This window comes from Macrotis lagotis, chromosome 5 (assembly GCF_037893015.1).
Source record: "Macrotis lagotis isolate mMagLag1 chromosome 5, bilby.v1.9.chrom.fasta, whole genome shotgun sequence".
In the NCBI taxonomy this organism is placed as follows: Eukaryota; Metazoa; Chordata; class Mammalia; order Peramelemorphia; family Peramelidae; genus Macrotis; species Macrotis lagotis.
This window is the reverse complement of record NC_133662.1, coordinates 148554457-148579210: the sequence shown is the minus strand read 5'-3', so window position 1 is coordinate 148579210 and position 24754 is coordinate 148554457. Positions and strand designations below refer to the sequence as shown.

The 24754-nt window shown below is 39.7% G+C and overlaps 1 protein-coding gene across 2 annotated transcripts; it reads right to left on the bottom strand.

Moving 5' to 3' along the window:
- Positions 1–1193: 1193 nt before the first annotated feature.
- On the bottom strand, positions 1194–20968 carry TNFAIP3 (TNF alpha induced protein 3). Of its 2 annotated transcripts, none has more exons than XM_074187680.1 (9): positions 20533–20968; positions 15960–16272; positions 11466–11656; positions 10532–10679; positions 10137–10307; positions 9002–9182; positions 6334–7199; positions 4655–4851; positions 1194–3942 (listed from the first exon to the last, which is right to left on the bottom strand). In XM_074187680.1, exons 2-9 carry the CDS (start codon positions 16255–16257, stop codon positions 3658–3660), a joined length of 2337 nt encoding a protein of 778 aa, XP_074043781.1. In that variant the 5' UTR covers positions 16258–16272; positions 20533–20968; the 3' UTR covers positions 1194–3657. The 2 variants fall into 2 exon arrangements, with proteins under 2 accessions (XP_074043781.1, XP_074043782.1); XM_074187681.1 differs by having other exon boundaries at positions 4670–4851.
- Positions 20969–24754: the final 3786 nt, after the last annotated feature.

Sequence of the window (24754 nt, the reverse complement as noted above, 5' to 3'; positions counted from 1 at the left end):
TTGATAGGACTTGGCAACATATTGAATAAAGACAGATGAGAAAGAGTGAGAAGTTAGCATGACACCTAGTTTGTGGGAACCTAGGAGACTGGGAGGATGGTGATATCATCCACAGTAATAGATAAGTTCAGAAGAGGGGAGAATTTGAAAGAAAAGATGAGTGAGGTTCAGGGGGCCATGGGAAAAGAATGCTGAGGAACTGGGAGTTAGTGTGTTTGAGAGAGTACCAATATTGTATGTTGACATTCCCAAATATGACAGGAAGAATTGGGGAGAAGAGAGAGAGATTGTGAACCAGGAAATAATTGAGGAAAGAAAGGGAGTGTCCCAGAGGAAAACAATAAATTTTTTTAGTTGAATATAAAAGGAGGAAAGGTGAGATGAACTTGGAAAAGCCAATGAAAACAAGAAATATTGCATCTAAACCACCTTGATCAATGAGTCTGAGAGAAAAGAGGGAAAATTCATCCACTGTTAAAAGGGGTAAAGGGCTGGGGAGAATGTGTCATCAGGAGAAAACTCTTGAGAGTCAGAAGATGAATGAGTGAGAAAGAAAAAGATGTAAGATAAAAGCAAATTTCTTACCTATGATAATGATGCTCTTCATATCTTGCTCTTTCCTACATTTCCAGTTTTATGCATTGCTCCCCTGCACATATTCAATAGTCTAACTGCACTGGTCTAATAATTGTTCTTTATACACAACGCTCCCAGCTCCCATAGCATTTACATCAACTATCACCCATATATGGAATGTTCTCCCTTTTCAATTCTGGCTCTTGACTTCCTTCTATACTCACTTCAAATCCCACTTTCTGCAGGAGACTTTTCCTGGTCTCCCTGGCTTATATCTTTATCTCTGACATCGCCTTTTATCTACTCTGTATCTATCTTCTATCTAGTTATTCTCATATTGCCTTCTTCTCTGATTGTTTTGTTTTTTTCTTTGAACTTAGAACAGGAAATGTGCACATTTTCATATATGTGCACTGGCAGATAGGAAATACTTCACAAACAATCACAAATACGTGTTGACGGATACATTATCTTCAGGTTGAAAAAAAATCACAGGTACTTCAAATGCTGAATAATTATCACGAATGATTTAATGAATAAATTATCCTGGTTTCTCCCTTATCTTGTTTTCTAAGTCCCTAATCATTTTCTTTGTCCCCTCTCCCCCCACCCCCAACTCTCTCTTTTTCTCTCTCAATCTCATCTCTCTCATCTCATCAGCTCCCTCAATTGGATAGATAAGAAACCTAGAGCCCTTAGCACTAGGTGTGACTCAGAACACAGAGGGCTGGAAAGCACTGCTTTGGAAGCTGACTTATGTATCTTCTTCAATCAGAAATGTCAAGTATCAAAACTGTCTTCAATAATTTTTTTTAACATAGACTGTTCTGAAGAGTTACATTTACATCACTGGTATTCTTAGTTTTATGTTAATTTTAGTATCTTTGGATAAAAACTGAAAAAAAAAAGACAGGCCTGGAAGATTTCACCACTGCCAATGACTCAATAAAAGCATAGTGTATATGTATTTTTATAGGTAAGGCTTGTCTGTAGGTAAGGCCTACCCACATGTTTCCAGCTTGGAATATTAAAACAAAATGACAATTTTTAGCACTAGGGAATTTCATTTCCCTTTTTGGAAGCAGATGTGATTATGGGACAATAATTATAAAGTGAGATATAGAAACTTCTTCCCTGTTTTGCTACCCCAGGAATGGCTTCATTTCCAAACTATGTTCTCATCTTGGATATGAGGCTTCTCTACCTATTGCCTCAGGAAATAACCACAAAGAAATGGTCATTAAAGGCCCATGAGAGTATACTACCCAATTCCTGACAGGTTCTCTAACCCCATCCTAGTCTCACCTCCAACCATGAGCCAGATTCCTCCTATTGTAGCTGGGGAAAAGAGAATCAGAAGAATCACAGTGAAGTTCGAATTAATTTACTTTTTTATTTCTTCCCTTTTCTATCAGGAAGGAATCAAAGTGTTTTTTAGGAAACAGACATTGTCACAGTGGACAAGAATAGATCAAATCTTAATATGGGAACTGAAGTGAATTGTATTATTAACTCAAACAAGAGACTCATATTTTACAAACAGCAAAAGAAATGTACATTTAAATAACCAAGAAGTTTATAATAAAATAAATAAGATAGATCATATGAAAATATTTCAACAATTATAAAGAATAACCTTACTTTTTTACTCCTTTGATAAAAGGCAGCAAGTCTTGATTTTTTTTATAAGTTCTGTGCACGTTGTGCTCAAACAACAACCAAAAAAACAGGTTATTACATACTTTTCCTATTCTACAACTAGGGTAATATATCATTCAATTTTATAAAATAATCCCTCATATATAATATAAGGACATATGACTAGCTCTGGAGTCAGAGGACCCAGGCCCAACTTCTGCTCCTTTTGCTTACCACCTCTATGACTTTGCCACCTTAGGGTCTCAGTCTCTACATTTGCAAAATCAAAAGAGTTTGACTAGATGTCCTCTGAGGTCTCTTCCAGATCTAGATCTATGATCCCAAGTTAATTTTACATGTACACAACTGGCATTCACATCTCAGGTTGTGTCAATTGTTTTAAGTGGGCTGTGTCAGGTCACCCAAATGTTTTATCTTTTAAAAGGTGCATATTGAGGACAAAAAAAAGCAGCTTGGTTTTTTTTTTCTTGCTTCAGTGCTGACTTCTCCTCCTCGCTTTGATTCAGCAGCTATTGATTGACTGATTCCAGAATCCACAAACAGGTCTGCTTTCCTCATGATCCAAGAAACCAGCAGATAAGAGGAAAGAATACTGCCAGACTCCTGCTTCTCCTTTTAAGACATTTTCCTTCTGATCTTATTTGAGCATCCCCTGGATGGTCCTTTCACCAGGAGAATCCCGGTTCACCTCCAGGAGACAGGTTGTTGTTCAAGCATGTTCAACTCTTCATGACCCTGTTTGGAGTTTCCTTGGCAAAATTACTGGAGTGCTTTGCCATTTCTTTCTCTAGTTCATGGTTCCAGATAAGGAACTGAGGCAAACAGGGTTAAGTGACTTGCCCAGGGTCATACAGCTAGCAAGTGTCTGAGGCTGAATTTGAACTCAGGAAAATCAGTCTTCTTGACCCCAAAGCTCTGTGCTCTATCCACTCTATCTATGAGACGTGTTGAGCTGGAGGTTTAGGCAAAAAAAAGGCATTCCTTTCAATGTGGACCTTTGCCTTCTGGTATCAGACAGGGCTCACAAGGTGAGAGATAGGTATTCACACCCAAAAGTACAAACTCTGTGTCCAAGTCCAGTGAGTATTCTAGGTTTTTCTAGTTATCCAGGTCTTAGAATGTTGAGACTCACAGAGAGGTCTGGAGGTGATCCCAGAAATCAACAACTACCAAACTCAAGACTTTGAACCCTAGGGCAAGAGGTAAGTTTTTCTAGAGGTGTCCTAGGACTCACAGTTCCTCAGGTGAACATATCTGCTGCCAGACTCCTGGTGAACAGCCTACTCTTCTAAGCTAAAACCATGGTATAGCCGATTCTAGGGGCTAACCCTCAAGTGAAACAGCCAAATGTTTACAGGTTAGCACCATTTTGGCCAAAAAGAATGCTCTTTCATCTCAGGGATGTGGTTCTGCTGTTTCTGATTAGCCATAGAGTTGCTTGAACTGATAGCATTCATTGCAGTACCCATTACACTTGGCATTCCCAAAGTGGTCACAGGCTGGGGCTCGACAGCGTGGCTTAGGCAACTCTTCTGTAAGGGGCTCCCCTCTATGGATGGCAGGCCCCAGTAGCTGATTATGTCGCTGGCACTCTGGACACAACCCTTCCCCTCTGTGGATTACAGGGTTCTTACAAGCTGCATTGGCACATTTTTTTCTCTGAGAGCTCTGGGTTGTTCGTTGGATGTCCCGGCCCTGGCTGGATCTCTGAATGGAAGAATGCAAAAGGACAGTTAGCTTGTGAAGCCCAAGAAAGAAACAAACAGAATTAATTTGAATTTTTTTCTGGGGTATCCTGAATTTATCACCACTGTTATCTTTTTTTTCAAGGAGATTGTGGGGAAAAATACTCATGGGCTGATTTTCATGTCAAGGTCTTTAAAAGGGGGGGAATGTAAAGGTCCCCCCTCCTTTTCAGAACCAGAAAAGATTAAAGAGGTTTCTATAAGATGGATTGGTTTCCTCAAATCATTATTTGTAACACAAATCCTTCCAAGCTATAACTTTTTTTTTTTTTTGCCAGGGCAAATGGGGTTAAGTGGCTTGCCCAAGGCCACACGGCTAGGTAATTACTAAGTGTCTGAGACCGGATTTGAACCCAGGTACTCCTGACTCCAAGGCCGGTGCTTTATCCACTGTGCCACCTAGCCACCCCCCCAAGCTATAACTTTTGAGGAAAGAGTTGAAGAGGAAAAGAATTCACTCTTGCTGTTGTATTCTGATAAATAAAGTTTTTTTCTCTCAAGCACCTTACTACAACTATGAAAACCTTTTGTCCTTGACTTTCCAATTAGGAGGCAACTGGGACACTGGCTCCTTCTGATACTGTCTACCTATTACTGTGGAATTACACTGCTCTAATGGGTTTAAGGACCCCTCCTGCCTCTGTGGGTAGGGTTGGCTGCCATCTCTTATATACCTCTGATTGTCTCACCAGCTGTTCTTCAGTCCTTTTTGCTTCATGAAATCTCAGGTTCTGGGCTTCAATGAAACATTTCTGACAGTATCCTTCAAACAAAGTACTACCAAGAGTGCCGCATCCTCTCCCCAGGCAGGGAATGGTATTCTGGAACCTGGAGGCCGAGGGATCAGTCTTACCAGAAGCAGGTGGGTCCCCTGGAATGAAATATATGATAGTCAGTATGGACCAACAAGCAGTTATAAAGCTGTGGAGATTACAAAACTAAAGAAATTACAAGTACAGAGTGAAAGTTCACAAAAAATAAAAATGGAGTAAAGCCATCTTGTTGCAATTAGAAGGCACGCTTCCCTTCCCCATTCCCTTCCCCCCCCAAAAGGATAAATGCTACTCTTAGAACATCATTTTTTCATAAATGAATTCCTTCTATTTGTTAAAGTACAGAGTGCTTTCTAAAGAAAAAAAATCTCTAAAAAGTTTCTGCATGTCTTTCAGACATTCAAAAATGATTGGTGAGAGGGAAGAGAGAATGGGGCAGACAAATCTATAGGCCATCCATGTTTTGTAGAGCCTGAAAGCTAATTTTGTTTTTGTTTTAACATTTCAAAATACACCAAAACTTTACTTTAAAATATAAAAATCATTCTTAGCTCTCAGGTTGACCAAAAAGCAGGAGGAACTGTGGCTTAGTTGGCCAACTCCTATATTAGAGGATTTAATAAAATTTCCCTGAATATGGTGAGCAGGGCTAGCTTCTGCAAGAGAAGCCATTCTCCTTTCTGCTACATAGGTTCTAGGGGAATCCAAAGACAAAAGAAATTAAAAACTCAGTGCCTGCCTTCAAGTTTCCATTTTGATTGATTCTTATCTCTTCTCCTGGAGCAGCTAGGTGGCTCAGTGAAATCAAGAAGATTTTCTGAGTTCAAATCTGTCTTTTGACACTTACTAGCTATGTTTTGCCTCAGTTTTCTGATCTATATAATAAGTTGGAGAGGGAAATACCAAACTATTCCAGTGTCTTTGCCAAGAAAATCCTAAATAGGGTCACAAAGATTTGGACATCCTTTGTATGGAATGTTTGCTTCTGGGAAATCATTAAACAGGTTGAAATCACAAAAGAGAGGAAGACAATATTCCCTACCACATTCATGTATTTTCTTTCTTATCTTCATAATATCATTTATGTAGTGCTTTGGAGTCGGTAACCCCTTTATACTATGTAGGCTGATCCACAGACATGAACAAGTTTTTACTAAATAATATTAGCCATACAATCTAATTATAACAACAATGTGGAACTTCTATTTCTCAAAAGAATTATTTTAATTGGAATCAGAATCACTTTCACTTAGGATTCAAGAAACTTGTTGCAATTTAATTTCCCACTTTATATTTAGGTTAAGGGAATATCAGTTTTCTGATTCCCTTCCACTCTTAAGCTTCTTCTTTTCTTTAAGCTTAACCAAAAGAGTATTTAATAGGTTGTCTCGTATTTAGTCAGTGATGCCTGCCATCTCACCTAAAATATTTTCTTTTCTCCAGGTTGTAGTATTATTGCAAAGATAGGTTATTTCTGTCAAAGTCACTTGCTACATGTGAACTACTTTGCAGACTAAAAAACTACAATAAATGACGGCTTTTTAAAAAAATGATATCATAGGATACATAGTTCTACTTACGGTTATTTTCTCGATATTCGATGAAACACAGAGTACAGAAACCTCGGTTTTCTGGCGTTCCAAAGTACATGCAGCCAGCTTTTCGGCATTTACTGGTTCCAGTCCTGTTCTCTGGATTCCGTCCAGGCTGGGAAATGGCCCCAGAAGAGACCTCATGACCAGTTCTGTGGCAGGGATGCTGATGGATGCTTTGACTCAGCTGAGAGGGATCAGAGAATGATCTCTGATGGCAGGGAGGGGGGAAACTGGAGCTGATAATAGGGGAAGGTTCTGTAGTCCTTTTGAAGCAAGTACTACAAATCCCATTAAAGGTCCTGGTAACATCCTGGTGACAAGCCTGGCACTTCCCAGCATCCAAGTGCCTGCCACAACTGGGACTGAGTTGCCGAGTATTATGGCACCGTTCACAGAACCCATTATGTTGCACATTCAGGGTGAAGGGACATCCAGGGTTTTTGCATTTCATGGCAGTTGTTTCACTAAACAGAAAGAGGCTGGGAGCAGTGGGAGGTGCAGAGTGCGGCCCCATAACTGGTGATTCCTCAGCTTCACCTCTTATGCCGGTGAGTTTCCCCACCCCTGGTTTAGAGTTCTGTTTTCTTGGTTTATTTTGTGTGTTTTGCCGTCTCTCAAAACACTCATGGCAAAAAGGTTGTGTGTTCACAGACATGAAGAAAGGACAGTTTGGGGTTTCACATTTGACTTCCATGAGGGAAAGCTGGGGTAGGTGGGGCTCCAGCCCATTCCTAGCCTGGGCCTCTCCCTGATTCAGTTCATTCTCTTGCCACTTCTTGTATTCATGTTGAACAAGTTCAAAGTAGTCTTCTACCAGATTGATCTCTTTAGGTAAGTTAGCCTCATCTAACCTAGAGAGCAAAAAAAGTAGGATAGCATTTACAACACTGACCCACAGGCAAAAATTCAGACCTTCATTTCCAAACTGCCATGGACACCCAATTGATCCAGTAACAAGTATAGCAGAGTCACACATTAAATAAATGAAGAAGCTTTCGCTTCTTTCTATAAAATACCATATCACTGCTCTGTCATTTGGCAAGTCGCTTTAATGTTTCTGGAACTCAGTTTACTCATCTGTAAGATGTCAGCTAGAGTCCTGGGCCTGGAGACAGGAAGACTCATCTTTCTAGGTTTAATTTTGGCCTCAGATACTTATTAACCATATAAACCTGGACAAATCACTTGACCCTGTTTGCCTCAGTTTCCCCTTCTGTGAAATTGAACTGGAGAAAGAAATGAAAAACCACTCTAGTGAGAAAACCCCAAATAGAGCCACAAAGAGTTGGTTGTGACTGAAAAATGAACGATAATAACAATAACAAGATTGGGGTTGATTAAGAACCTCCAAATTTCCTTCAAGCTCTAAATTTATGATATATTCATTTAGCCCAATTTGATTTATTAAAAATAGTACAATCTGAAGAAGCTGCTACCATTGTATTCTATACTTTAGTTTTGGGGAGGGAAACAAGATTGCTTTCAGTTATTTGAAGGTTAACTTCTTCCCCTCCACAAAAAAAAAATCTTCCATAGGACAAAATAACAAATTTTTGGTCCCAGTTTTCCTAAAACTCAAAATTCCCTTAAGAAACCCAAAGGAACCTAAGACTTCCAAGTGGAACAGGCCAGGAGGGACAGCCTTCCCTATGTTAAATTTTAACCAAACATGCAATGCACAGTTGAGGTTTCTCTGGCCCCTCTTTGGTCTAGAGGAATCACATGAATGTTATAAAAATTGTCTACAAGCTCCACCCATGTTCTAATGAACTTTAATTTCTGTCACCAAGCAAAGCAGGATAACAGAAGAGGAGGCTGTATCAGTGCCCCTGTATCTCTTTTTGTCTTTCTCATGTCTCCACTCCCCCCACCCCAATTAAGCAGGAAAAGAACCGTGGGTTAAATACTAAAAAATCAAACAACTGTGAAAGATCAAAGAACTCTGATCAAAACAGTAATCAACCACAATTCCACAGGACCAATGATGAACCAGGCTATACCATCCACCTCTTTAAAGGTGATAGATCCAAGATATTGAATGACACATGCATTTGTGCACAGAGCTAATAGTGAGAACTGTTTGTGTGAAAATGTACATTTGTTAGAAGTTTAATTTTATTCTTTTTTTTCCTTGGGACAGAGAGAAAACAAATATTTGTTAAATGAAAAAAGAAAATGTGGGTTACAATTGTTCTTTGTATACCTCTTTTATGAAAGGCTATTTTTCTGGGGATTTCTATGATGATTTAAAGAAAATATAAATAGTCTTATAAATATTTATGTCTAATATATTATATAAATAAATATGTGATGATATAAAGATATATAAAAGTCCATCAAGGTAGGAAATAAAATTGAACCCTACTACAATATAGTTTAAAAAAAAATCTCAGTGACTCTTTTCTTGTTCAGATATGCTATTTGAAACTAGTTTGCCCTGCCTTAATCTAAGCTTAAGACTCAAATTTTGCATTCCTAATTTATTCACATCTCCAAAAAAATGCAATAGGCCAGTGTTCATGTGATTTTTCTAGTGGAGGGAAGGAAATTCCTATAAAGCTAAGGCCCAGCTTTAGATGGGAGATTGCTTGGGTATTGTCTCAGAATAAGGAGTAAAAATGTTAACCAATTCAGCCAACAGGGAATCACTTACTTTGCAGCATTGATTAAATGAGTTGTCCCATGGTCCCAGCCTTGCACAGGGATTTCTACCACAGTCAAGTACTCTTTGAGTAGCTTTTCCTTCATCTCTGTTTCTGGCTCTGTTAGAAAATGAACCTTCAAGTCTTCAAACCTTCCCTGATCTCTGTTCACAAGTGGCACGGCTCTGATTTCTGAGGAGAAAATGAGATGTGGACATGTTATTCTACTAAATGGGGTGGTGCCTGAAATCAGAAACATGCTAAGTACATTTCTGAATAAATAGTATACTAGAAAAGAGTGCTGAAGGATCTGGCTTCAAGTCCTGACCCTGCTAATTACCATGTGATCTTAGGCAAGTCACTTAACTTCCTGAGCCTTAGTTTCTTCAACTTTAAAAAGATTGAGTTGGACTATATGGCCTATGAGGTCCCTTCTAGGTTTTGATCCATGAAATCATGATTAAGAATGATACCTTGAACAAATGGTGGGGAGGAGTCTAGAAAAGTGCTCCTTAAAAACTACATCATCACTTAACTGGTAGAAAGGACCACAGTTCCTCTATTCTCTTTACTCCCTGCACTCAGAATACCAACAGGAGTATCATTTAAAGAACTCTTCTGGGGGTGGCTAGGTGGCACAGTGGATAGAACACCCACCCTGGAGTCAGGAGTACCTGAGTTCAAATCCAGCCTCAGACACTTAATAATTACCTAGCTGTGTGGCCTTGGGCAAGCCACTTAACCCCAATGCCTTGCATAAAAAAAAAAAAAAACTAAAAGAACTCTTCTAAATTTTTTTTGTTTTTACAAGGCAATGGGGTTACGTGACTTTCCCAAGGCCACACAGCCAGGTAATTATTAAGTGTCTGAGAACTGATTTGAACTGAGGTCCTCCTGACTCCAGGGCCAGTGCTCTATCCACTGTGCCATGTAGCTGTCCCAACACTTCTAATTCTTAACAGAAATATTTCACTGGTTTCAGGTAAAACAAACATTATATTTATCTGATGATGTGATAATTAACAAACTTTTTGAAAGACATATTTTCATTTAAATCAGGAATACAACTAACTTCAAATAGGAATGGAGATACTTCACACTAACATTTAAAATAAGCTGTTCTAAATCATAGTTTAATTTTCCTACCAGGTCCGCTGTCCTTTAGGGTAACAAGTGGTGCAAAGTGCTGGCTGTCATAACCAAGGACGATGGGATATCTATAGCACTCCTGGGCAGGCCAGTGAAGAGGTAAATAAATTCCACCAACTTTCAAAGGAGCAAAGTTGGAACCAGACTCTAAGCTTCTCAGCATTTTGTCTGTATAGAGAAAGAGCAGGAAAAATAAACCACTGAGAATTATCCAAACCAAATTCCTTTCAACTATTCATTGCTATTGTACTAGATCAATATGACTTTTTTTCATTATAAGAAATGCAGTGAAATTTTAGATTACATCCTAGAGATGAAAATTTTAAAGTGGAGAAGTGCTTCACTGTACACTGATTAAAATGAAACACCTCAACAGAAATCATGACTCTCACCTGAAATAACAATAATTGGCCTTCTGAGGATGTTAGAAAGAACAAATATGTGGATTTCTTCAAGTGAATTATACTGAAGTCCACCCCGGGCCACTGATGTATCTGTGGATGCCATTTTGATAAGATTGTCCCATTCCTCATTCCAATTCTAAGGGAAAAACGAAAAAGGCAATTTAATGTATTTTTCCTTTCTTTCCCTCCCCCTCACTCTAGTTTGTGTCTATTCACTCAGTTTTATTTTCCCTTTTCCCTATAAAATCATTTAAATAGCCTAATAGTCTTTCTCCCTACACCCCCTTCCCCCTACAATCTTTTTTTTCGTTTTGGTGACTTTTTCCATTGTAGTTCAAACTCAGTACTGAAGCCCCTTATGGACTGTGAGGAAAGCTATGGGCAACATCTGTCTACAAAACCTTAAAGAGATATAAAATCATCTTCATCCAGGGGCAGCTAGGTGGCACAATGGATAGAGCACCAGCCCTGGAGTCAGGAGGACCTGAGTTCAAATTTGACCCCAGACACATAATATTTGCCCAGCTTTGAGACCTTGACCAAGTTACTACTAACCCCACTGTCTTAAATAAAAATAAAAAAAAAATTTTAAATATCTTCATCCAAATTGTCCACAAAAATTCCATACTCGTGACTTGGAGAGCGATGAACTGGATTATACATACATGCCTGAATCTGACTCACTGCCTCAATAATGCATGTAAGGGCAATGACAAATGAAAACCAGGAGAAGCTCCTGAAAAAAACCCACCCTTAGAGATTCTTCTCTTAGAAGAGAGATCCTTGGCAGGACTTTGGCCATCGTAAGATCATTTGAGACAACTGTGCCCTGTCCTGCCTTCCCTTCCCCCAAATGTACACAGAAAATGAACTGCCTAGTATTTCCCAAGGAGCAGATTTTGCTTGAACAAAATCTTCTTACCCTGGTGTCATAATGGAGGCCTGTTTCCACAAATTCTTGGGATTTCAGCGACTCCAGCTGCCAACGGAATTTGAAGTTGCGGATATCAGTCTCTTTCAGAGTGCTGTACAGGGCCTTCCTCAGGACCAAGTCAGAATCTTGGACACCCCACATGTACTGTGATACAGCATGCATGAGGCAATTCCCATCACCTGTGCAAAAGAGCATGCACACTGTTAACACTTTTCCTTAACATTTACATGGTAATGCTGAGAAGGGAGAAAATAAGTGGCAGCAGTCAAATGATCTTCTCCAGGACCACTGCCTACATTTCATAGAATAGTGGGAGGCTGTTTTAGAAGAGTGCTGGTTGTTTTTTTGTTTTTGTTTTTTGTTTTCCAGTGGGGGGGGGAAGAAGAGAATTCTTATTTAATGAAAAGAACACTCCAAATTTATTTTTAATGAAGGGTAGCAGAGTGCAATTGAGAGAGAACTGAAACCGGAGACTGGCTCTGGCAACAGTAAACCTTTGTGGTCAATATAGGAACACAGATTTAGAGGTAGAAGGAAACTTGAGTCCAATTCTCTCATTGTATATCTGAGGAACTAAGGCAGAGAGGTTAAAGTTAATTTGTCCAGAGTCCCACTTAATGTGTCTAAGGCAAGAGTTGAATTAGGATCTGATTCCAAATGCAGTGCTCTATTTTGTCATTTAGTTGCCTTAGTTTCTTCATCTGTAAAATAAGAAGTTTAGACAGGATAACAGTCATTGATATAAATCCTGTGCTTTAAGATTTTCCAAGCAGATGCATAATCTTGTTTCATCCTCATGACAACTCTGAAGAAGATTCTAAGGGAATTATTATATCCCATTTTATAGCTGAGGAGGAAATGAGCTAAATGAATTGACTAAGTGATTTTGCTAGGTTGCAGAGCTAGACAGGGTCTAAACCCAGGGTTCTCTTCACTGTGCTGCACTGTTGCACCTTTGAGAACACCCTGAGGTGATTCCCAAATTGGGCTCTTCTCTCCCTTTCAGCTTTTATATTCTGGGATTCCACCATCCAGGGATGGTGACACTGGGAAAAGGCCTGGGGTAAACATGCAATTATCAGGAAGTAGTGCTGGCTTTTCTTCCTAGGCATGGGACTGGGATTGCTAGTGACTCACATTGAAGTGACTTGGCTATATCACTTTACCCTTGGTGCTGGGAGTTTCCTCTCATTCATAATGTAGGGCTGACAAGACAAAGCTGCCCCACAGGAATGTGGTGAAGTATTGTTTGTCAGCAACAGTCAAATACTACTTATTTAAATGGCCAACTCCTCATTAAAAATCATAACATGCCACAGAACTAAGGGTTTGAAAATTCCTTAGGTCAAACAGCCTATGCTCCGGGTAATTAGGGCTGAAGTGATGAAGGCATTATTTCTAAGAAAGGTGAGTAAGAACATTTTTAAAAGACATGATTTGGGGACTATTTGAAATAAAGGAAGAAATGACTCCATACAGAGTTGCATTTTCTCAAAACTCTCAAAGCAACAAATGCATTGAATATTAACTTCATTTCTTGAACTGAATTCAGATAATCCCACACAAACACACAATCGGTAATTCTTTGAGAAGCCCACAATTGCTTAAAACCAAGATAAACTTTTCTAATGTTGCTAGGCCAAAAATTTTGAAGTCTGATAATATTTTCACCTTGATCAAGTTTTTCAAAATACTAAAATACACTTTAAACTAACATTCTTTCCATTCACTTATTTATTTGGTTTGGTTTTGGTTTTGTTTTGTTTTGTTTTTTAAATCAGAAAGACTGGCTAAACAAATATCCAGACAAATAAACGGAAAAGGATCACTTTAGTCTTGTGTCTAGGCCAAAAGTGTGGCAACTATTACATTCTGTTGAAATTTCCCCTTTGCAAAATCTAGAGCAAAGATAAGGCTTTTTTTTTCCTTGTTCTTACTTTCAGTTCTTTATTGAGATTCACCAGCACAAAATTCCCTCAGTAACACTTGGAATTCCCCAGTGCCAAGTTATTTGACTAGCAATTGAGCAACTGCTATTGTACTTTTTGTTCTGGTGTGTAGACATTTAAACTGTGAAGCGCATACTGGACTTTCCAAGTGGGTGTGGTTAGGGTGAGCTGGAATAGGCCTATTCATTATACAAGTGAAATCGCAGCAGCCAATAGACACTGGAATTTTTCGCATGAAGTTTCAATTTTATACCACCTACTCCCTTCCTCATTCACTCTAGTCTCATATCCTCAAATGCAAACATTGTGAATCACCTACCATCTCTTTTCTCCCACTTCCAAACAATCCAGTAACTTTATATAATCCATCCTACAGGTTAAATGGGGGGGGGGGAAATCAATCTTATTAAAAATTCTAGATGAAAAGGCATTGTTCTGGTTTTGGGGGTTTTGTTTCCCCTTCTTGAATACCTCTTCTCTCCTTTTAGACATTATAGACTTTTGATCCGGGGAGGGGAAGAATAAGCAACTGTAACCCTCCCCAAAAAAAACAAAAACAAATTTAAAAAAAAGTCTTTGCCTAGAAAAAACCAACCAAATTCCTACAAGCAGAAATGCTTTTAATCTCTTCTAAAGTAAAAATCAGTTCATAAAAATGCTTTAATCAAGCATTTAATCAACAGAAAACATTTCCCATGTACCTTTTCCTCAAGAACCAATAAATCTGAGCCAATCCACAAATACTAGTAGATACCTTCTAAGTGAATAGGACTCCCTGCTAAGCATTGTTTGGTGTTTCACAAACTTCAAATTCTGCAAGGCCACTCCCCTTCCTCAATCCCCACCCTTTCCTATGACTCCATCCCTCCTGGTAATGAATGGGGAGGGGAGGCAAAGAAAACCACTTCCTAGGAGACACCAAAGCCTGGCTAGATTCCTACTACATATCACCACTGAAAATTATTTTGTCTCCCAGGACAACCAATTCTGTGTTAGGATCTAACACAGATTCATCTTGCTTTCTCTATGACAACAACTGCTGTATTGACTATGTAGAGTACAAAGAGAGATGGTTCTGGAGTTAGGTAGGACTTAGGTTCAAATTCTGTCTCTAGTACTTAACTAGCCATGCAATCATGGCTGTGTCATTGAACCTCTCAGAATTTCAGTTTTCTCATCTTTAAAATGGGAATAATACCTACAGCATCATCCCCAAAGGGCTGTAAGAATCAAGTAAAATAAACTATATACACTTCAGCTATTAAAATTGTTGTTGATATTTTAAAAGATCTTTATTTCTAGACTATTCCTAGGGGAAGATGTCAAATATTGATTCTGTTTCATCTCTGGATAATTGCCTTTTCATAATGGTCAGCAAACATCAAAGTCCTCTTTTCTTATCAGTAATGTTATACTAATCTTAGCAATATTGCTGTTGATAGGAAATACTGTGTTTCCGGCTTCTTACCTAGGAATAAGAATCCCACTTGGACTTATTTCTAGCATTCATCACACATATCCAGACTTCAAACATCAAACAAATAACCAAACTATACTTGAATAAATAGTGAAAGCTACCCAGAAATAATTTAAAACTAAGTAACAAATTGTGAACCTGCTGTGATTTTTAAGGAGAATCAGGCAACACTATCAGTAGCCTGCAGGGGGTGGGGGGAAAATCAAATATGACAAGGAGGAAAAAAGATCATAAGCAACAACCAATGAAAAACAGCTCAAAAACGGAGGGGGGGGGATCTGAAATGTTTCTATTATTTCTTAAGAATAAAAAATCATCAGATTGTAGATTTAAAGCTGGAAGAGACCTTAGAGCAGTTCTGAACCTGAGTATCACACACACAAAAAGGCTATGTGCATAGATTTCTGGGGCTCATGAATTTAGATTGGGGAAAAATATCTCCAAATTAAAAAAAAAGGTTAAGAGCTTGCCTTTAGAGGCCAGTGAGAAAGCTGGGAGAAAGCTGGAAAAATTCTGAAGACAACAAAGCCCTGCACAATTATATTTAATATTTCCTAGGCTCAAAAGTACAGATTAAATTCTTTGAATAAATTATGGGACTTTTCTTGAAAGGGTTAAGAGTCCTTTAACCTTGTTTACTGGAGTCATGATGGCCATTTTTTTATAAGTGGTAATAAACTGATATATAAAATCAGGTAAAAGATTTGCCCAAAGATTAAGGATTCCAGTCCAATTTTCTTAACCCTCCAAGCATTCTAACATGTTTCCTTAGAAAATAATGATTGCTTTATAAAACAACATAACATAAAACAAAAAATCTTGTACTTAGACTATGCAACACCCTTTACTGAGATTCCTGTGTCAGCTGAATCACACAGCTAGGCATTTTACATATGATTATAATAGAGTTGTAGCTATTTCACATAAACAAATCCATGTGGGGACCCTTCTTGTCATTGTGTCACCTTCCTAACACCCCAAAACCTTAATCAGAATATTTTACTATGAGTCCTAGGATCAATCCCAATTCAGAGTTGGAAGGGCTCTCAAACTCACCATTTGTTTTTAGAGCCACAAGTTTCCTGACTTCACGGCACCAGTTGAGCTTTTTCTGGTTTTCTAGTGAAGTTTGGATGCTTCTATCAATTAGAGCAACAAGAATAAATTCCCGGAATTGAGGACAAAACTGACAAGTCCTGAACATCTCCACTGTATATCTGTGCATGGTCTTGAAGTGATAAATTATCCCATTGGTAGGCTTGACAATATCTTCAGGGGTTCTCTCCCTTATCTTCACAGCTTTTCTCATGTTGCTCAGATACAAAGCCTGGGGGAGAACTTGCTGTTCAGCCATGTTGTTGGAGAATACCTGAGAAGGGAAAAACAAAGCCAAAAAAACAATCCATTAGGCTAGTCTTAATATCTACTCTGTTTTATCTACCCATAGGAAATCAGAATTTGAAACTTGCCACTACTCTAATATGAGGGCAACAGATTTAAATCCTAGTCACCTCTATTCCCAAGATGCTTGTTGGTACCTAAGTTTTACTCACACTGGACTGTTGCAAGTTATATCACTTTTAAAGATTAACTTATATACAAGAGTAGGAAGGAGGAGAGTGGGCACTGAGGAGGAGGGGAATAACCTGTGTTTCAGTAATGTCTGTCATAGAACCAATCCCTTCTGTGAGCAAAAGTACACAGCAGGTATCTCATCATTGATTCTGAATCTGATGCAGTGAAATGAAGTTCACAGGAACTAACTACTCTGAACCATGAAATATCAGCTACCAGTTATGGGCTCAGAGAAGACACTCTTACCTGTAGGTCCACCCCCAAATAAAAAGCAGATCTGATCACTGCCAAACTTACAGCTAAAACCTTCTATTTCTTTACTGGTATAGAAAGTGAAAACAGTGCTTTCCTAACAGCATCAGGAATATTGATTATCTCTTCTTTTTATGGCCTGAGTGAAACATTTATATGGAAATTGATCAATACCATCAAACCAAGTGATGATGAAAATGTTCCTTTTCTCTTAAAAACAATATTCAGTGACATCCTCACCACATCCCATGACTGTTTAAAGCCATCATATAGTTTATTTTTTAAAACTTCTTTTTCTAAGATCATAGATTTAAAGTTGGGTAGGGGAGAACCTTAAATAAGACATTTAGTCGATCCCCCTCTCATTACAGATGAGGAACTGAGGTCCAGAGAGATTAAATGATTTGCCCACATAAGTGGTAAGTGAACTAGGTCCTTGATTCCAAGGCCAGTTTTCTTTCCACTGTACTAATTTCTTACTTCCGTTGAATATTTCTTTGGAGTTTAGGAATATCCCTGTGAAATGATGCTCTTATTATAAGCCACCATTGTAGAGAAGAGTGAACTGAAGAAGAGGAAGGTTAAAGTGATTTGCCCAACTTGCACAGTTGGGGAGGATAGTGGTCAAGGAGTCTCCCTGACTCCTCAATTCTGTAACATGATTCAATATGTCATACCATCTCCCTGATCAGTCAATCAACAAGTATTTATTATGAATGGGAACAATGCCAGATGTTGGAGATAAAAGTATGATGAATGCAAAAATTTCTACTTTCAAGGAGATCGAACCTCAGGTCATACATTGGCTTATAATTATTAAGCACTTTTAATGGTTAAAATTGGAGTTCAATTATTACTCAGTTCCAAATCAATAAAATTTGCTGTTTGTACTCCAGATACCAACTAGTGGTTGCATACCACTCTCTTCTTCATCCCCAGGTGAATCAAACAATACAAGAAAATGAGGGCCCTGGAGAAGAAATGAAAAGAGCTTTCAGAACCTTTAGCAGGGATGCAACTTAAAATATAAGGAAGATGAAGAAGCAGAGATGAGCTTCTAGATGGGATGAGATTAGGTTTGAGTGATCAAACCAATTTTGTTTGACAAGCCATTGTGGTACAAGCACCAGGTGTTTTCATTGCTCCCTTTTCCCTATCATTATCACATCTTACTTAAAAAAAAAGATAATGAAAATCCCCAAACATTTCCCAATTGTCCTGGTACTTCCCCAGGTAGTCCCAAAATATCTTGATTTCTTTATATGACTCCTGAACCTTCAAGGTGACAAAGATAATCATCAAGAATGAGTTGGCTTTAGTAGTATATCAAAAAATATTTCCATTCATCCAATGCTGAAAACTAACCTACCTTAAGGTAAATATACATATCTCTTAGGACTACTGAGAAACTTACTTCCTACCTAGGCCTATCAGAATGCATAAATTATTAACTAACACAGACATCTGCTACCCTAATGGATTTCAAATCACTCTGAACTCTGATACTTCTTTCATTATTATTATAAATTATGAAAGGATATTCTCCAGTGGAATTTTTTTCAATTAATTTCAATTTCAATTTGACATTGGTATATATATGATTTAAAGAATATAATTTTCCTTCCCTTAGCCAAATATAAAACTGATTTTTCTCCCTTGATATCCGAGAGGCCAAATACTGGCACAGGATATCACAAATGCAAGTGTGGTAGCAATGAGTCTTTTAAAATGTCCTTGGTTTCTCCATCAGAAATGTGTTTATAAAACTCACTAACATGAGAGGGAAATAAGATGGGTGGCACTAAATCCCTTGGAGAGAGGAGGTCTAGACTTGCAACCTAACTTCTTCTTCTGTGTGACCCAGGGTAAGTCATTTACACTATTTGGATCTTAGTTTCAGCTATTAAAAGGGAAACAATAATACTTACATGACCCCCCCCCCCCCCGCTTTACAGAATGGCTCTGAGCAAAATGTTTTGTAAATCTTAGAGCCTTAAAAATTGGTTACCATAAAAAGATCTTTAAATTATTCGGAAAACATGTAAAGAATGATTTGTTTCTATTCACTGCTTTCTTCTAGTCCTAGATCTTCTTTAAATTGTGAAAGCCAAAATCATCCATATGAACCCATGCAAATGTCAATATTCCAGAACTTAAAGCAATTCAACCATATTTGTTCATTCTCCAAAACTACCCACCAAAACAAATGAAAAGATGCTGTTCCAAGTGTCTAATTCTTAGACCCTCCTCCACATGGAGTCATTGAGTATTTTTTCTAAAAATTTATGCTTGTTATATATTTGTAGGAGAAGAAAAGTTTTATGAATCTGTAAAAAAGTGATGTTTTGTAATATTACTTTGACTCATTTCACAAAAATTTCCCCAAATTCTGTCACTAGGAACTACAAAATTCTTTAGAAGTTAATCATCTCTAAAAGCCTTCTCTCTCTTTTTCCTTTTGGTTATTCTTTATTTTTTCCATTTTGTACAGGTGTTTTGGTGTACAACGCAGAAATTTGTGAATTATTTATCAACCAAAAAAAACCCCCCAATTCCATTTTTGGAAATCACTAAGCCAAAACAATAAAATTCTCACATTGTACACCAAAAACTGCTGGAGGCAGAGTCAAGCACATTAATCTAGAAGAATACATACGTTATTGTTGGGACCATATTTTGATCTTTAAATGCTTCATAGTAGCCAATATAATACTTAGGATGGATTCAATAAATATTTGTTGAATAAATGCATAAAGTCATAATTGTGCCTCAGTTTCCTCAACAAGAATCATTATTTTTCTTTTCTTCCACTATTAAAAATTTGCATTGTTATCTTTTACATCTTTCACTGTTCAATGGTCTTAGACTTCAGGGCTGTTATTTTTCCCCCCTTTAATCAGGTGAAAATGACAAATAGCTCTCAAAGAGTTTGCACCACTTTATCAGACTGGTTTTCACCAAGAGATCTTGCAAGCTGGGAGATTTGGATTCAGACCAATCCACGGGAGCTAAGCTCTATTCTTAATACCCTAGCTTTCCTGCAAAGGCCAGGTGGCAGGATGTAGGACAACCAAGACTGACAAAGCTGACTGACAGAGGGGTGGGACTGAAGCGGAGGTATTTAAATTTCTCCTGAACTTTCCACAGCTGGAACTTTAAAAAGTCAACTCTGTCGCACAATCGTAAAATATTTTGGCAGCCAAAATCTGGGGAAATGAGGTTTCTGGGGTGTGCAAAGTTTTGGGGTCATTTCCAATACATCCATCCAATCCATCATTCCAATCCATCATCCTTTATTTATATTCTGCAATGCCAGATTCACTACGTTCTCTGTGGCCCTTTGCAGAAAATGCGGAATTCCTGCTTCGAATAGCAGAGGTAATTTTTTTTTTTTTACAAAAGAGGAAAATTTTAACAGCATCAAAAGTCAGTTTAAATCCACGGCTATTATCCACATTCTGTCCATTGCCGAAAATTAAAGGTTTCCGATTTATCTTTAATTTGTCTTAACGGCCCAGACCGTTGGGGAGATTCAGAGGTGCATCCTCCCTCCCTACCCTCCCTCAGCCCCCCATATCTTTTCTGTAAGCATCAGCCCTCCCCTCCCCCTCCCCATTCCATCACCACAAGCTGTCAAAGCAACAGGGCTCAGGTCAAGGTCTGTGCCAAATTCGTGCGGCCAAGCCCCGAGTGCCAAACCCCCGGCGCACAATACCTAGCGCCTGGGGGGGGGGGGGGAGGGGAGAGAGAGAGAGAGAGAGAGAGAGAGAGAGAGAGAGAGAGAGAGAGAGATGGGGGTTACCTTTGCGAAGCAGCAATGGGCGCCGTACGGAATGCACAAGTCCCGATTTAATGCACGAGAAGGCGGGCTGCAGAGGTGAGGGCAGAGGTGGCGGGGCGCTCCATGAGCCGCAGCCTGGGCTAGCGGGCGCTGCAGGGCCGGCTGCTCCCGGCGGGCTGAGCTGCGGCCGCCGCCGCTACAATGTTACCGATAGCGCTACAATGGGCACCGCCGTTGCTACACTGTTGCCTCCGCTGCTACAATGTTGCCTCCGCTGCTACAATGTTGCCTCCGCTGCTACAATTGTCGCCGCTGCGGGAGGACGGCTTGCCCCGCGCTGCTCCACCCCCGCAAGCCGAGGTCCTACAACTCGAAGCCAGCCACTGCGCAGGTTCTCTTTTTTCCTTTCTTTTAGGCCGGGTAATATATCTGCCCGGGGATTTCCAGCCGGGTTCTGGGACTTTCCGACATGTGACCGTGTGACGCCCAGCGGCGGCTCTCTGTAAAGCACTCGGAGAAGGGGCGGAGAGACAGCCGAGGGAGCTCGGGGCCGGCGAGGGTCGCCTGCGGTGGCGGCGGCCGGCCGCCAGGGGGCTCCCGGAGGGCGGCGCGGGCGGGCGGGAGGGGGGGGCGCAGGGGACCGCCGTCCGCCGGGACTGAGAAATTCCTCAGCCTTCAAACCCGGGGTTGTCCCCGCGTGACTCAACCCGGGCATTTCGGAAGCGCGGGCCGAACGTCACATCCATGTGGAAATCGCGGTGATGGGAATGAAGACGGTTCTTTTTTTTCACCGTCGTTTTTCTATTAAAAATAAAAATAAAAATCACCTACTTTGGAGAAGTAAAAAAAAAAAAAGGTGACGGGAGGGGGGAAACATAGAAAGAAATCCCTGAATGGCTCCCACGTCCTCCCCCGCTGATCGCTGCCTCCCCGGGGGAGGCTTGCTCGGGAAGGGCTCTCGATGATCGAATGGAACGAGGGGGCAGATCGTCCAGGAATCATCCGGGGCTCTTTGGGTAGAAATGAAGGTCACGATCCCTAGCCCCGCTTCATCGTGACCTTGCACCCCCCAGCCCCCGTAGCCACACCCCCTGAGAGGCAGACCCGATCAGAGAGGCTGCGAAGGACTCCCCGGGGGGCAAAATGGGAACTTGGGGATGCTCGGCTACACTCTCCTCCCTCCTTTTCCTCTACCTGACCTGTGACCCCAGGTGTGACACCCCCCAACAGTGCCCTATACTTGCAGACCTTTTCAGACCTCTAAAAAGTCGTCTTCCTTAGAAAAACCCCAGCTAGTGACTGACACATTTGTTGGAGATAGAGACAGGGACTGTGATAATGACTGATATAGGGAACGGCCACCGGAGGAAACTCCCTCTACCAGTGCAGATTGGCACCTTTTCTGCAATTTGTAATCTAAGAGTGTCTAGAGGACTGTGTAACTTTCCAGCATCCCCAGACTTGTGCCAGAAGCAAGATTAGACCATTATCATGGCTATCATCATCATCATCTTCATTATCACTACCACTATTATCAACACCATCATCACCAGCATCATTTCCACCACTACCACCATCATTGCCATCAGCACCACCTATCATCATCATCATCATCATCATCAAAATCATCAGCGCCACCTCTTCCACCAGCAGCACCACCACCATCATCATCATGGTTATAAGCAGGATAGTTCAGCAGGATAGTTTATATTTATGTACACAGCACAAAATGCTTTTAAAAATCATCAATCGGTGACTAGATGGTGCAGTAGATAGAGCACCAGCCCTGGAGTCAGGAGTACCTGGGTTCAACTTCGGCCTCAGACACTTAATAATTACCTTGTGTGACCTTGGGCAAACCACTTAACCCCATTTGCCTTGCAAAAAAAAATAAAAAAAATCATCAATCAATCAATATTTATTAAGTGGCTACTATGTAGCAAACACTATTCTAAGCACCAGGAATACAAAAAGAGGTAAAAGATGTTCCTGCTTTCAAAGAACTTATAATCAAATGGTGGAGATATCATGCAAATAAGTATATATACAAAGCTATATACAAGGCAAATAGGAAATAATTAAAAAATGAAAGGCTGGAAAAAATTTCCATAAAGATGGGCTTTTAATAGAGATTTAAAGGAAGGCAGGGAAGTCAATGAAGGAAGTTGAGGAAGGAGAGCATTTCAGGCATGGAAGACTGCCAGAGAAAATGCCCCCGTCAAGAGATGGTGTATCTGGGGAATAGGTTTGGGGGAATAGGTAGGAAGCTAGTGTCACTGGAACAAAATGTACCTGATAGGGAATAAAGTGGGAAAAGACTAGAAAATTTGGAAACATATAGTTTATGAAAGTCATTTACTTGAATGCTAAGTAAAGCAATTTGTTTTTTTTTATCTTGGAGATAATAGGTAGCCAGTGGTGTTTATAGAGTAGGGGAGTGGCTTGACTGGACCTAAACTTTATTTTTTTTAAATTTTATTTATTTAAGGCAATGGGGTTAAGTGACTTGCCTAAGGTCACACAACTAGATAATTATTAAGTGTCTGAGGACAGATGTGAGCTCAGATACTCCAGACTTCAGGGTTGGTGCTCTATCTACTGCACCAACTAGCTGCCCCTGGACCCCTATTTTTAACAAACCACTTTGGTAGCTGAATAGAGGATGGCTTGGAGTAGACAGAGACTTGAGGCAGACAGACCCACCAGAAGGCTAATGCAGAATCTAGACAGCAAGTGATGCTGGTCTCCACTAGAGTGATGACAGTAAGCGGTGGGGTGAGGTGGGGGGTAGGGGGTGAAGTACACCATTATTGTTGCAAAGGTAAAATTGTTAGACTTTGTTAACAGATTTGATATAGGGAGTGAAATATAGTGAAAGATAGTCCATGGTAACTTCTTGGTTGGGAGCTTGAGGATCTGGGAAGATTGTGTTACTCTCTATAATAATAATAGGGAAGACAGGAGGGGCAGAGTTTGGGCAGAAAGATAATGATTTCTGTTTTGGACATTAGCTTAAAATGTATACAGGACATTTAGGTTGAGATGTCTCAAAGGCATTTGGAGATGGGAAATTGGAAGTCAGCAAAGACTTTGGGGCAGGATAGGTAGATTTGAGAATCATCAGCAAAAAAGATGATAATTAAATCCTATTGAAGTTGATGAGATCACCAAGGAAAGTAATGTAGAGAAAACCCAGGCTAGATAGAACCTGGGGGAATAACTCAGGTAACACTGACAGAAATCCTGATCTGGATGAGGATTCAGCAAAGGAGACTGATAGATAGGGAGAGAACTAGAAGGGACTAGTGTTCTAAATATCCTTGAGAGAAGAGATAATCAAGGAGACAGTGATAAACATTTTCAAAGACATAGAGATATCAAAGAAAATGAGAATAGAGATAAGATCATTAGATTCAGCAACTAAGATCATCAGTAATTTTGGAAAGAGATTGTAAGCAGTTAAGAGAGTAGAAGAGAAAAGTGGTTAGATAGAGGGGTAGTTGATCAGATGAGGTGTTTTTTTTAATTTTTCAGGATGGGGGAGACATGGTCACATTTGTAGACTACAAGAAATAAGCCTGCAGACTGGGAGAAATTAAAAATAAGTGATAGAGGGATGAAAAGGTTTGTAAGGATCATTAAGAGAATGGGATAGTGAGTCAATAAGGGAGGTATACAGTAGGCTATAACATAAAATTTGTAGTGGACCCAATCATAATGGGTTCTGCCGCACAAATGTAGAAAGGCATGAAGGAATTGAATGATGGGAATGATCCAAGACTGAAGTGAGTAAGCTGGGAGTCTGTAGACACCAACTAACAGAATTTTGATTATATATTAATAGTATGAATGTCAAAGGGAAGAGAGGCTACTGAAAAATGAATAATAGCAATGGGGAGCAAGGGGATATTCCAACTCCTCTGCCTTGATCAAGGAGTCAAAGAGAATGAGTGAAGGTGTAGCCGATGCTGGAATGATCTCATTGAAACAACAAATCCATGAGGTACAGGCTGTGTGGCAACAGGCAATATATTGAATTCTTGGCCTACATGTAGGAACACTTGACTTCAGATCCTATCTTTGATACTCTGTGATCATCTTATAGTCTCAGTTTCCTCACCTGTAAAATGTATATAAATAACATCTGTTCCACCTCACAGAATTAGTATGAGGATTAAATGAGATAATGTATGTAAAGTGTTTTGCAAACCTTAAAACCATATATGAGTACCTTATTTTTTTT